The following is a 15,386-nucleotide window of genomic DNA, read 5'->3' as shown; positions in this document are numbered from 1 at the left end:
TACTCCCTCAACTCCACGGTATCATAAACACAAAACCACTCCCAATGTCGCTTGCCAAAGTCAAATCCAGAGTCTTCACAGCCTCCTCCCTGCACCATCCCTCAATCCTCAATTCTTCTCGTCTGCGTGTTGGTTGTTTTTCCTTCTTTTTATCTCCCTCTCTGTTTATCGCATCCCTTCCTCCGTCTCTGTTTCCTAATGCTTGCACACAACACACACTTATTCTGTCCCTCACTTCTCTCTCTCTCCGTCTCTCAGCAGGGTCCTTGAAGACCTCTCTAAGCCGGGAGGAAGGAAAAGTACTTTTCTGCCTCATCAGCTTGCTAAGCCCGGTGTGGAGAAAGAACACCTAAAGGCTCTTCCACTACCAATGCTAACAGCTAATGCTAAAGCACTCTTGCAAAGCATGAAGGCCAATGGGCTCAGGCTAAAGGCTAATGATAATCATAGTTCATAGCATGACAGCCAATAGATGGCAAGCACTGATGCCAGGAGCTACTTTTAGTCTTAGTATAAAACTGATGGACTGGTGAATGTTGATGCTACTGGCTAATCGATGTGTCTGCATGTCAGGTTTTACATATTTGCTTTTTTTGTATTTTGTTGCAAAAAAATATAAAAAAATTCACAAATGTAAATAAATTTAGATGTGACACAGATACGGTCTGAATGTGATATTTACATGCACGGTATGAAAACATGTTTCACCTTCTTAGCTCTGTTGATTGAAAGTTTAAACTGTTCTGGTTTAGAATGTGCACAAATATTACTATTTTCTAAATGCCGTAGTAATGAAAAATTATTTCATTTTGTCTTTGTAATGATCAAATACGCATTATATTTTGAACATTTTTAGATTAACCCACGCAGTCGGACATTCTTTTGGAGTGGAGTACACTATCTTTTAGTTATGTTGAAATTTTGTCCTTATTGTACAGTATGTCGTTTTTTATTATTCTGTTTTTGTATTGTGTGTACTCCTACCTTTGTTTACAGCTCTGATTGCACATAAGTTGTCCCATTGTGAAACATGAAAGAATGTTTTCATTCTACTCTATTCTATTCCAAATAGAACAATACAACTGCAACAACATAAACAATAATACAACTGCAATTTCACTCAACGACTAAGTTCTCTAATTTTGATGACAAGCCCGGTGATCTCATGTAACTGAAATTGAAGTGTTTAGGAGTGATGACTATTATTACAATTGGAGAAAAAAAAAGTCTGAGAAGACCATCCAAACTATGGAGCATGGGGGACGGCAGCATAATTTTGTGGGGATTTGTAGTTACAGAATGGACTGGTACACTTCATAACATCAATAGCATAACAGGTAAAGAACAGTAGGTGGAAATATTGAAACAACAATGTCAGGACATCAGCCAGGAAGCTACACCTGAGACACAGACGAGTCCTTCCTAATGGACAATGACACCAAGGATGTTTGGTTCCCTTTGAACGGACAAGAGTTTGTTTCTGTGGATCATACGCTTCTTTTGGGCTGGCGTGAAAGTTAGTCTGAAAGTGATTATGGACCAAATCAAACTCTTAATTTAAACAAACTGGAATGTGATGCTGTAAGTATGCATGTATGCAGCATGTTTTCCTCACCGGAGCGGTTATTTGGGGACGTCCTGACAGGAGAAACGGAGGGAGTTCGTGAAGAAGAGTAGGGCCTCTGTCTGTCTCTCTCTATTGTTGAGGCAGAACCCACAAAATGATGCTGGGAGTAACCGTCCTAGAAAATAAACACACAACAGAGGAAAAAAAAAAGGACTGGTTAGAGTTTATTTGCACCAACCAACAGTATTGAGAGCATTACATGTTGTTAGAGGCATGTATATTTTTCATGTTTGTGGTACAACTACGCAAAGGAATCATTAAAGTGTAACAAACTGAAATCAAGCTGATTTTGATCTTCCGTCAAAAGAAAAGAGTTCAAACTACCATGGGGTATTTCGAGCAGAACATTTGATTAGTCTGCAGCAGGTGGTGGCACTTCCACAATGGCTTCAACAATGATTCAGAAGAGATGACTCGGAGCGATTTATAATGAAACTGAAATATCAGATTTGAAATGATCCGACATGTTATAAGCATTTCACAAGTTCCCATAAACGCGTACGCATTCAAACATTTGTATAAACTCTTAGGTCAGAAAGCATCAAAGCACCACAGCGGGAAAGAAAAATGGAACAAACAATACTCGCTCAAGCATTGTTACAGCTAAGCCGGTGACTTTGTGTTAGTTTAACATTGATGGGAGCAGAACAGTTCTCATGAAAACGGATTATAAGAGTCAACAACAATCACAGAGCTGGAACCAAATTTAATTTAGCATTAAGATAATTGGCTACCTAAAAAAAAAAAAAAAAACTAAAGCTAAAAAAACTAAAAAAAAACTAAACAAGCAGATGATTGAAGATTACGTGGACATGTCCCTTCATCGGCTTTAACGTCTGCAGCTCTCAGATGTGGGAAAGTGGTGACTGTAAGGACAGTGGAGAGGTGAATCACTTCAGTACAATGCAGCTGTGTGAAAGGAGATGGATGGAAGGAGAAGACGACAACTCAGAGGTGGAGACGATGAGACAGACGGCGCAGAATGTAGGAGAAACAGGGTAACAGCTGAGGAAGACAGAAACTATGGCACAAAGTGGAGAGAGAGAGAGAGAGAGAGAGGAGGTTTTGGGGTAGGTGAAAGTAGTGGAGTAAGGAAGGAAAGAGGTGATGAGAAAAAGTGTAACAATATGCATAGAGGTGCAGACATAACATGAGAGTGAAAAGTGGGCTGAAGTTCATGCAGCCCTATTTTCTGACAGAGCTCTAACAACTAATAGAAAACTGGATCTTATGATGCATAGTAGTTCAAAGGTAGTTCCTACCACTCTTTTTTTCTTTACCTCTCCTTTTTTTCCCCCCAGCAGTCCTTCAGTCTTCTCCCTCGCCTCATTTCACATTTTGGTTCTCCTTTGCCCCAACAACAAATCTCATTAAACACAATGTAACCTTCTTGCGGCACTCTGGACTGCTGGATACTGTCAGACTGTCAGGCCACTCAAGTGAACACGGTCGCTGAATATTGAATAATAAATGTATTTTGCAGAGTGATATATGTAGTGTGCAGATGACAGATGTACCTCACAAATGGGGAATGAGCCACAGGGTTCCTTGAGGTCCTCTAAGAGCAAAACAAGCAATACCTGAACTACATAATAATTGTGTGTGTGTGTGTTTTTTAGGATGTTTATGTCCCATTTAGGGCAAATAGATGACCAAACAAAAAATCTCCTATAAAATAGTTTTTATTTAGCAGATACTGACAAAGTTAATTTAACGTTTTCTTTTTCCACCCAGAGTTGGTAAGTTATTGTAGATTCACTCTGAATGATTGGCAGAAAACATCAATACTTATGGATAAACAAAAGGTCAACCAGAAAAAGCAGCAGTAGTGCCGACTGAAAATATATATATTTTTTTCCGAAACAAGGCTCTGGTGGTGGGTGAAAGAACGAGAAACAAGCCGGGTAAAACTCAACCCTAAGACGCAAATCTAGCAGTTTAAAAAAAAATGAATTAATTAAAAAAATAAAACAAAGAGAGATGGAAACAACAACGAAACCCACATACAGTACCTGTTATGCCTTGCAAAAATAGCCAATTAATTCTCTGAGTGTAGGTCTCACTAATTCTCACCTATTTTACAATTTTCATCAGTTTTTTTTTTCTTCTCCTCCCACCCACCTTCTTTCAGCTCCCACTGTAAGAACTGGAAAACACAAAGAAAGTGGGTTTCTAGGCAACCAGTCTGCCTGTTGCTCTCACCATCACTGGATAGTCAGCTGAAGGTCACAGGACTGTGAGGTAAAAAGCGATTAGTGCCTTAACAAATGAGGTGAGTGTGAGTGCGTGTGGGGGTGAGTGCGTGCGTGTGGGGGGGGGTCTAGCACCACTAATGCCAGAAAGCCATTATGGCACAAATTGTAAAAAAGGTTACGCACAGTAAGAGGTGGATTCCCTCTGGATCTCACTGACCATTGAAGATTATTTTTTTTATTTATTGTTCATTCCTCCAATTCATGCGTGCCCTCCTACTCACTTCACACTAAGATTGTGAGATTTACAGTTGTGAGTGATTTACTCACACATGTTCCGCCTGCTCTCGCAGGATCTATGTGCCTCTGACCTTTACATCTCTCTGCGTTGTTGCCTGTTTTTTACTCTTTAAGAGATTGACCTAGATACCACAGTTGTACCTTTTTTTTTTTTTGCAGACATCCTTAGTAGACCACAATATTGCCTTTCTGACTTTCTAAGTAGTCGTGTACTAACCCCACCCTAACATTGGGGTTAACTCAATGTTAGCGTGGGGTTAGCTCTGTCTCTGTTCACCTAACACAGACAGGTTGAACATCAGAGAAAAAGCAGAAAAAAGTTACTTATTGGATCTATGGTTGCTTTGACATCTGCTGAGGATTTTAAAGGTGAATTTTTTCACTGTTTATTCAAAGTATGTCAGATTGCAATCTACAAAACTGAAAAGGAGGTTGGAGGCTTAGTAGCTGCACACAATGAAGTAACTTTGTGCTTGTGCCGTGACAATAACATGACCATATGTGAACAGCTCTGCATTCAAAAAGGATGCATTTGTTCAATTTAACAGGAACATCTCGAGCATTCTGGACTGCAATCAGTGACCTCACACACAGACATCAAACACTAATTTCTCACTCAACTCAAATGGCACAAGCGCATAATAAATTATGAATCCCCGAAAACGTATTGTAAATCTGTCACACGTATGACAAACATAGCATATCCCTGACCCTGAACTCCATCTGTCACATGTGTGGGTCTGAGTTGTGCGAGTTTGCGATGTATGCATGATATATGGACATTTCTACGTGCGTGAGAGCGAACGTGTCTGATTAAGCGTCCGAGACGGATCGTTCATCAACAAATGAGGCTCACCACGCCAACACAGGAAAATTCGCTGAACAGGGACATGACAAAGTGCAACTGTGTGAATATGAAATTCAGTGTTATGAGAGGGAGGAAGGGCACATATGTTTGCTTGGGATGATTCAGAGAATTTGCTCCTTCTGGTCCTATTAGCACGGTAGGTTTATTTACAAAGTGACCATGCTTCGGTTAACTGTTTTCAGTGGAAATCCCCCGTTGAACAGGACTGCTCATTTGTTGTTTACTTAAAAGATGACCCACAGCTACCCTCCTAGAAGCTGGAGATTAGATGTGACACGCACAGCTACACCCAACACACACACACACGCACGCACGCACGCACGCACGCACGCACGCGCACACACACACACACACACATTCTGTCAAAGAGCTCAAATTAACTGGTAAAAGTAGTGCTTTACTGCACTCTGGAGACTATTATACATGATTTATCCTAAAGTCAGTGTTTGTGTTGGTACAAACACATTTGGTTTATTAATGACTCTTGCATCAGAGGTCTTTCAAGTGATCTCAGATGGTATTTTCATACAGAGTTAGTGTTTATTCATAGGTTTCCAACTTCTCCTTCAAGTTCAAACGCTGTTATGCAGGCCTGCCATCCGATATGAGGCGATTCTCTTTTCTTTCACCCTTCTCTTTCAGCCTGGTAACGCTGCAGGATGTGATTAACTCTTCTTACTGCAATTTTTTTATTTTTTTTAAAGCCCACATTTTCAAAGACACGCACTCGCATAGAAACAAACATCCACTTCCATGCTGTTTGACAGTGTTTTTCAAAACTTTTTCATTACCTCAAGACCTCAAAGCACACAGCTCTTAGAGACACATCTCAAACTGACTGAATCATTGCAGATTAAACGATTTCTCCTCATCAAAACAACTACAAATATGCTACCTCTAGCATTCTCGTCTTTGAACTGTATATAAAAAAATATATATGAATCATGAAATCCACTTCACAATGTCATAACCTGCACCTTTTTGCTCCTCTGGGTTTGCTTCCAAACACTTCCCAGTGACATTCCTCTCCACTCCTGTCTAAACTCCATGTTAATCCATGTTTGGATTGGAGACTAATAGGATTTTTTCTAGCAGCTAACACCCATGACCTAATATGTCATGCAAGGATACTAGCAGTGAAGTCACTTATTTTGAGCTCTGGACTCTTGTGATAAAGTCCTCTAGCACAACAATTTCCACAGTTACAGAATTGGACTGCATAAAATCCATTCTCAGGTATTTTGTCTATAAAACTTGAAATGCATAAAACAGCAGTTTGAATACACACACACACACACACACACACACACACACACACACACATATATATATATATATATATATATATATATATATATATATATATATATATATATATATATATATATATATATATATATATATATATATATATATACTGCTAAAAAAAATAAAAATAAAGGGAACACTTCAGTGTTCACTTAAATGTTAAAGTGTTCCCTTTATTTTTTTTGAGCAGTGTATATATATAGTAGACTTTGCACAGCATAAATTTGAGAATCCAGTGTTTCTTTGGTTGTTTTTTTAACCAAAATTCTGGTGTGGGGAAGCACACTGGTTTCTTAAAGAGTACAAAATTCAGGTATTTTTGACTCTCAGACACATTGAATGAGCCTCTACTTCATTGTTAAATAAAAAAGACAGAAAGAAAGAACGAAAGAAAGAAAGGAGCTAGAAATATGTGCAACTTTTAGGGTGTTTTCACACCTCCTACTCTGGTAGACTCTGTTTGACTGGAGACCAAAACTGCAACATTTGTTATACATTTTCAGCTGATGCCATCCGCTATCACACTGCTCTGGTGTCAAACGAACCAAACCCTTTGAAAAACCCGTTTACCTCCTCGTCTGTGGTGTCGCTGCACTAAGAATCACTGAAGGAAATGACACGGAAATCTCTGAAAATGATGCTGAGTGTAACATCCTTCTTCTACACAAAAATGGAACAGAGACTTAGGGTTTTTGGGCAGAGCAGTGTTCTTCTTTCCCCTCCGAATCAGAGTTTGATTGCACATTCACACATGCTCAAACCAACTGGACTTTCAAGGCGAACAGATTAGAGTTTGATTAAAGCGGACCAGTGTGGCTGGTATGAATGCACCTTTAAGCTGCTGCTGACTTGGTTCAAACTTATCTGGTTGTCTATGTCTATGTTTTAATATTCAGCCAAGCAAAATGCCTGGAAATTAAACAATGAAACTTACAATAAGCTGGGAGGTGCTATTAAAATTAATTGAGCGTGCAAACATGCAGCTCAAACATGCATGTACAAAGAACATGCATTTCCCACTTAATATGTCAAATAGTACTTCAAAATTATGTGATTACAGTGTTGAAGTTTTAGTGAAGCTGAAAGGCAGATAAACATCTCTTGTGATCTGAAGAGAAACAAAAGTGTCTCATAAGACACATGGACTCCAATAATGTGATTCTGCTAAAAAAAATTAAGCATGCAACTATTTAAATCATGCACCAGAAATGCATGGGTTTATAAGCCTATCTTGCATTTCGACAGTCTGAGCCATTCTCTATGAACTACTCTTACATGCTGTATTCATTAGCTTGCAGTTTTTGCACCATTCAGTCTGCGTAATTGGCTAAATAACAATGAGCCTGCATTTAGTGTGAGTAAGTGCATATGTGTGCATAATTTAAAAAAAAAAAAATACAAAAGAGCAATACAACACAATGGACTCGAAAGATTAACATGAAGTGATTGATCATGGCGCCTCTGTAAATGCTGGTTGAACACTTCAAATAAAAACACTTTTCATTGGCCGAAGTGTTTGAATGACAACCAAAGAAACAGTTTTCCTCATTTTAAATTGTTTGTCAATTCTTACATATTTTTGCTGCGTGGGACTTGTTAAGATCCAAAAGGGAGCCGTCTTCCACGTTTCACACCGGCAATGTATCGATTCCTGTTTGTACTTTGACAGCTGATGCCTTACAGTGAATTTCTTTCATCTCCTGAAAGCATCTCTAATGTCACACGTGTCGGTGTTCTCACGCAGCATTATTATGGGATAAGTGCAATGGTGTGTTGTCTGAATGAGTGTATTCATCTCATGTATTTATACTGATAATAAAGTATCCATCATATGGTTCTTTGAGTTCATTAATATCTAAAGGTTGAATGTTGATGTTTTAGATTGATTTAAGGCCATTATCTGTCATAATTCATTTGACTTGAGAGATACCAACAGGAATCAAAGCATCAAAACGTTGGAAAACATGTAGAGTATAAAAGCTCACCAAATATAATAAACAGCAGAATTAAATTAGATGTCAAATTTGACAATTTTTTAAAATTCTATTTCTCAACAATACACAAAAAATTCTTGAATAGCAAGAGAGTACTTAATGCGAAGTACACCTAGTTTGTCTACAGGTACAAAATGGAAATAGGTTGGTACAAAATGACAATGTGGCGGCAGGACATGCAGGTTACAAACTGCTGAGGCAGGAAGTTTACCTGCAGCCTTTTGCACCTTGCATCAATATCTGTGTGGCTTCATCTTTCCCAGTTGTCTACATGATACCAAAGGCAACCCATTTTAATAACCCCACTGCTTTTAGTGTCAGCAAGTAGGTGAACATGCTCAGCATTGCAAATTTTACTTGGGAAAGGTTTGGTATATTTTGCCTTCTGGCACATGGCTCTAACAATCATTAAGTTCCCTTCCTTTACCACTTTACCATATTCTAACTACTGTAAATCAGAAGCACTTTGCAAGATGTTATATTTGGAGATCAAAGTCAATTCAAAATGTACACATCACCATGGACACGCAAACGTCCCGTTGCTGAATAACTTTTGAAAACAGACTAATCATGATCCTCTACATTTACCGCGGCCTGTCTTGCCCCAGGAAAAATAAGTCTATTTTTGGCTATTATGTTGGGTTTTGTGCTGCTTTTTGATGATGATGAAAATAAGTCTCGACGACGTATGGAAGTAAAGATATGCTTGTTATTCAGGAGAAGCTGCTGGGATCGCAGGTAATATATTCAACTCCGGTAGAGCATCCATAAAATAGGACTTTCTTCAATATGTCTATCTGCTACTTGAATGTCAAAAGATAAAATAAATGCTGATCCCTTCCCAAGTGAAGTTACCACAATTTGAGAAAAAAAAAACAAGAGAACTTCATTGATGTACTCTGGACTAAATTACAAGTTTATTTTCGTTTCATCGTAGGCAGAATTTTTGGGAATATTTTCTTAAACCACATAGTTAAAAGTTGATACTTTAATATCATGACGAAACTTTAATGAGACAAAGCTTTCTTGATCTCATCTTTATCCTGGAATATTACTCTTCAGCCTAAGTAGCCCTCGTCTTTGCAAATCGAAAGCTCCCTCTCGTTCACAGAGCTTCCAGACATGGCACACATTTCGTTGGAATCGTAACTAATTTGGCCTTCTTTCAAGGAACCATATTGGAGGTAAACATCTGTGTCCCATCACTGTTTCACAATAATGCTTTAAGACAGCATGGCGGGCAATCAGAACATCAAGCACATTTGCTTAAATGCAAAATTATTTCCTCAACTAAGTATGAAATAAATTTCCTATGATGCTCAAAGTCAGCGATAATAATAATAGTAATAATAATGAAGTTGTATTTGACTTGACATGCCTCCATTTCCTATGTATTGCTATGTTTTCCTATTAGGCCTTTCTGGCTGAATTCTGAAGCCCCAAACAGATTATATAAAACCTTCTTTGATGATGTGTTGCTGAGATTTTATACATAAATCAAAGCTCATCAGTCACTCATAATTGCACAGTTTCACAGTTTAACTACAAATAAATTGTTCCTGAATAGAAAACAAAATCAAGCAGAAATTCATCAAAGAATAGAAAAGCCTAGAAAAGCAAATAATTCGCTGTCCGTCCAACGAAATGCAGGACGGATATGTGGATTTCATTAGCTTCATTAACATGTTTCTATAGAGAAGTCGGCCTCGCCATCTGCTTTAGCGAAAAGCCATCAGGCTCCAAGGCCAGATTTCTAAACATAACAATTTTTCCTAATTATTATGTTGTCGAGAAATCCATTACACAGAAGTGCCATCACCGCCAACCTAGATCTGTGGTGTGGTTCTGACTTAGCTTTTGATATTTGTTTGTCATGAGACAAATGTCTGTAGAACGGCAGGAAGAGATGCAAGTCATTTGAGATTTAAATCTGGCAAGAAAACAATATCCCACGCTCACCTCAAATTGAAACTAAAGATTTTTAACACAACAAAAGTGGCACAGCGTGATTCAGAACCCACAAATGAAGCAGGACACACACAGTTCGCCACACACACCTACCTTTTTGTAGAGGGAGCGCAGGTCTCTGTACTGCCACATACTGCTGAGGACTTGAGAGGCCGCTTTTACCACTTTTGCTGAGTGTCTGGAAAGAGATTGAGAAAAACATACGGAGTTATTTTCCACAGGACCCCATTTATTGTGAAGCTGTGTAGTTACTTTGTCTCCCATTCTTACCAGCTGCACAAGACATGTGTAGACCAGTGAAATTTGTAATGGCTTCAAGAAGACTATTACTCTCTTCAAAGGAGAATGATTTTTGCTTTTTTATTCCGGAGGAAAAGCAGAGTTCTTGTGTGAGCTTAAAATGACCCAGTCTGCCAAGCTAATGGTTTCCTCCTTGCCACCCAGATGAAACGTTACGAAGTGACTTTATGAGCCCCAGCCTACTGACAACAGGCAGAAGTGACAGGAATTCTCTTTGTCCCGAAGAAAACACAACGATTTAGATCGTTTGAAAATAAAGAGACCATAACTTATTTGCAAAACTGGAAGATCGGAGCAATTGTTTTCAGTGTAAATTCGTACGTGTCTTGATGGTTTTAAGTCTCCCAAATCACAACGAACACTGTCATTTAATTTAATGGAAACATTAATGTTATTATTTCCTCAGGGATTTCTAGTGGATAAATGATCTTTGAAAGCCACAATGACCTGCAATGTGCCAAATCGTGTTTTTTGAAATGAAAGCTGACGCTACAGGCTGAACAAATATTTTGTATGTTTTGTAGACGGCGGGGACGTGTTTCAGCAGTCATTTGTCCCGACCCTCTGAATCACTCACAATGTTATCCCAGTCCTTTTTCAGCCCATGTTGTGCAACTGATCAACAGCCACATTTGATTTAAATGTAGGCGGTGTTTCCGGAAACTCTGCCGTGTGTAATCGCGTAAATCAGCTATGTAGTACTGCTTAATTATGAGCCTATAAGACAATGAAGAGGTGTGAATTATTAGCAGATAACTACTCTCGCTGTGAAATTTGCATTTATGGAGGCTTCTGTCAGCACCTCATCTCTCTGTGTAATGGCACCCCGGAGCACAGTTCCCTAAATAGACTTAGTCTCGCTCACTCCACAATAAATCAACATTTGACCTCAGTCTGATAACACTTCGGTGTCATGGCAACCCCTGACCTGCTGGTTGCTATAGCAGCAAGGCAGAACGCCCTGCTTGGTCTCCCGTGGTAAAGAAGGTCTATTTTAGCTTGGTCTTCCTTGTTGCTCTGTTTTGTTTTTCTTAGATGAATGATCACAGGGAACACAGGTGCAGCTATGAATGAGAGATAACGGCTGCATAAAGGCCAGGCTCCCCGCTGGTCACACAGAGAGAGACATGGTGTGTGATGAAGTGTGCAATACGCTGAGCTCCTCTTACAAGAATTTACGCTACATTTTAAAATTTTCACAAAATATGTCGTTAACCAAGATGACAACCATTAGGGAGCTTTCTAATTTTTTTTTTCTCTCTTTTGTATATTTTAGTGGCAGAATTATTTCTCCTGTCTGAGCAACATTTATCCAGACAAATGAAGGATTATTAAGGGAACATTATCTACAGTTCTTGATTAGTGTTTCTAGACAATAATGAGGACATGAGAGTCAAAGAAATGTGAGGGAAATAAACAGGCAACTTCATTGACAGAGTCGGTGTAGAGCCTTTTGTGTTTAATCTGTTTCTATGATAAAAATCATTTTGCGCCCGCCGGGTAAAATGAAGCAAAGCTCTGTCCCACAAGTGAGCGAGATAACTCAAGTCAGGACTCTATTCTTCCATTTACTTTATCACTTCTCCCTGATATTTGTTTTTTCTTTGCTTCGACATAACGTCACCCATTGTTACTTTGCATCCATTGTTTCAGAACTGGAATATCACACACGTTCTCTGGTTGATTTACTACAAACACATTTTCCAAGTCGGCTCCCCATTCAGTTAGGTTGACTGACCTAATTGTAATTTAATTAATTATTTTGAATTTTTTTAAAAACTGTGTTGAGCTAGTTCATGTTCAGCAGGGAAGTAGTTAAAAATTGAATTAAACCAGGTGAAAATGAATCGATTAATAATAAAAGTTCAGCACCTAAGGCAGGGATCTCCAAACTACGGCCCGCGGGCCGGATCCGGCACGCCTCCACATTTGGTCCGGCCCCCTGAACAATACCTGAGAATATTCAGATTTTTTTTTTTCATATACCGTATTTTCCGGACTATAAGCCGTTTATATGTGGATTTTTCTTCAACCACCAGGGGGCTCTTTAGCAGGAAGTGAATCATTGGAAGTCTGGTTACTTGCGCGCCAACATTGAGCCCACAAGCAGCAAAATGAGTAAGAAACAGATCAGATGTCTTTGGAAAGTTTCTTTGCAAAGGGGAAAAGGCCCAGAGAAGAGACAGGAGAATGGATTTATCCCGGACCGGTAGGTGAGTCTCACATTACAAGCAGCTCTGCGTAACCGGCTGCTAATGAGGCAATGAAGCTTCAAGCTGCTTTGTCACGTAGAGACCAAGCAGGCTGTGCATATAAGCAACACTTGGGGTGTTATTGTCTCTCATCACTCCCTGATGACCGTCTCGTTGCAGAGAAACAAGCTCAGGGGTCCGTTAGTCATTATCGTGAGTTAAAATTTTCACGAAAGTAAAATGTTCGTTTTTGTGGCGCTTCTGTTATTTTGAAGGGATATATAAACGTTACCATAGCGACCAGAGTCAGAGCGTTTGGGCAGTGGTCGAGAGGAGAGGAGTTGAGCTTGTGAGTCTTAAGTTTGGTTTAGACAGAAAGATTTAAGGATTGTCGGCCGATTCTCCAAACCTCTGTGACCACAGAGGTGATAAAGTATAAAAGATTCGATCGGTTCGTGTGTCCAGGAGCAACACGAACCGATTCCAGTCACGAACATCCCGATTCCAGAGGATAATCCAGTAAAACCCCCAACATAGCGGGAATTTAGAATAACCAAACACGGATGACGATGTAGAAGCAATAGTGATAGTTTGTGGAGTCATTTTAAGAGATAAAAGACGTAATAAAAAGAAAAGGCGGTGGATAAAAGATGACGGGAGCAGCCGCTCTATTTGCTTCACTATGAATTGGAGGTGAATATGTTTTTTCATAGTTAACATTGTTAACTGAATAAACAATAATGACCTTTTAGATTTAATAATAAACATTTCCACATATCATCTCCGATATCCACCGGACTCACAGTTGCGCGATATGTCAGCTGTTTGGGATTCCCCTCTGTTCTGACGTCACCGCGCTTTCTGATTGGCTACCTGTCACATTCAGCAGGTCGTATTCTCGTTCCCAGTCAGGGAAAACCCCACAGGCTGCGATAAAAGGGCCAAGACAACCCAAATAGGGCATATTCAGTATTTAGTGGGAACACCAACATGCAGAAGCCTTATCTGACTGTTCATCCCCCCTCCGGCTCCCCCTCTCCCCCGGGCCGCAACAAAATTTCCAAGTCTTGACCGGTCCGCGGTAATAAAAAGGTTGGGGACCACTGATTTAGCACATGCTAGTAGCAACACGAAGGATTAGCACTTTTACTGTTACAGTTACCGTTCGGAAACTACCGTTATCAGTTCTGTTAAATCTAATCTTGGCAACTTTTTCTTTTTCAACCATAATACATGTGATATTCAATTGACCTGTTATGACTCAAATTTTGGGTGTCCGCCCCCCTCTGCTGCTGTTGCATCGTTGTGGAAAACCGGCAGAGATATCTGAGGCTTAGATGTATGTTTACTGATTAAAAAACAAAAAAAAAAAACAACTTTGGGGTTGTGGCTTATGGTCCAGTGCGGCTCATAGTTCGGAAAATACGGACTATAATCCTTGGATTTATTCTGTGAAGAACCCAAAGAGGGTTATTTGATTGCTTTCTGGAAAACAATATATATTTATATTTAGGTACTCCTGCAATTGTCACACTTTTTCTCTTACAAACTGACTCCGACCCCCCACCAGAGAAGGAAAACGTTATGTGGCCCTCACAGGAAAAAGTTTGGGGACCCCTGACCTAAGGCATCCTGCACTGAGTTCAGACCACCAATTAGTAAATCAGTGAGGTCATCACCATGCATCAGTAACCAACTTTGCATCTGCTTCATTCCGTTTTATTTCCCCACACAAACTATTTATACTTCGAAAACAGCTGCTCATGCTCAAACATAAATATTTTCATCAAAGTGAGATCTTAATCACTTTTAAAAATGCTCTTATTTAATTTCGTTTGAACAAATTAGATGACAACAATATTTAATTCTGCAAATGAATATAATCTGTGACTACATTTCAGCTATCCTTACTTTAACGATGGTCTCCTCTGTGAAAAATTAGAAGTGTAAAAAATAAAATCAGTCACAAAATCTTTGTTTAATCTATAAGTTGGAATGGTTACAACAGGAGCCTTTAACTTATATCCTTAAGTATAAAGACAATTCAACTGCATCATAATTACTTTTAATGCAAAGGGGAGAGGCAAACACATGCATGAAATATCTAAAGTTTGCAAAAGAAATACAGTGTAAAACCTTTGGTCGCCACATAATTGAAGACCGCATAAAAACAGCATTGTTGAGTTCATAATAAGGTCTGCAAAGTTTTGCAGCCAAGACTGCAAAACAGAAGGTTTCTTTTACCGCCGCACAACTCAGCACCAGCTTCAGATGGTGTTCAGAGTTGTGCTGAATAACTCTGGACATCAAAAAGTCTCCAGGAATTGGACTGAGACCTTCCTGCATGCAGTGGGTCTAGGTCTAATAGCCAAAATGAACTCTTTAATATCGTAACCCTGTGTAGATTAAACATTTCACTTCAGAACTTAACCAAATAATAAAGGCTTTCTGGGAGGCAAATGATGTTAATCAAATACCCCATCATTTATTTAACAGCTAACATTAGACTTCTTCTCGGAAACAAGGCAGGAATAGAAAATCCTTCTTTGAAGACGTTTAATGTCGAAGACGCATTAAATATTTAGCGTTTCCTGATTTGAAATGACAATGGAGATCTGCGAGACATTTCAAGTGTCA

The 15,386-nt window shown here is 39.2% G+C and overlaps 1 protein-coding gene across 7 annotated transcripts in view; it reads right to left on the bottom strand.

Annotated features, from left to right (window-relative positions):
• The window catches only part of ctnnd2a (catenin (cadherin-associated protein), delta 2a), a 229,647-nt gene that overhangs the window by 14,271 nt on the left and 199,990 nt on the right, over nucleotides 1-15,386 (bottom strand). For all 7 annotated transcript variants that reach the window (XM_081601621.1, XM_081601622.1, XM_081601618.1 and 4 more), the window contains 2 exons: nucleotides 10,351-10,435; nucleotides 1,616-1,742 (listed from right to left, as the gene is read on the bottom strand). In XM_081601621.1, the coding sequence (XP_081457747.1) occupies nucleotides 1,616-1,742; nucleotides 10,351-10,435 (212 nt within the window). The remainder of the gene's footprint in view (nucleotides 1-1,615; nucleotides 1,743-10,350; nucleotides 10,436-15,386) is intronic.

This window comes from Poecilia reticulata, chromosome 20 (genome assembly GCF_904066995.2).
Source record: "Poecilia reticulata chromosome 20, P_reticulata-male-v2, whole genome shotgun sequence".
Lineage (NCBI taxonomy): Eukaryota > Metazoa > Chordata > Actinopteri > Cyprinodontiformes > Poeciliidae > Poecilia > Poecilia reticulata.
The sequence above is the reverse complement of the archived record's forward strand: the minus strand, read 5'-3'. Positions and strand labels throughout refer to the sequence as shown.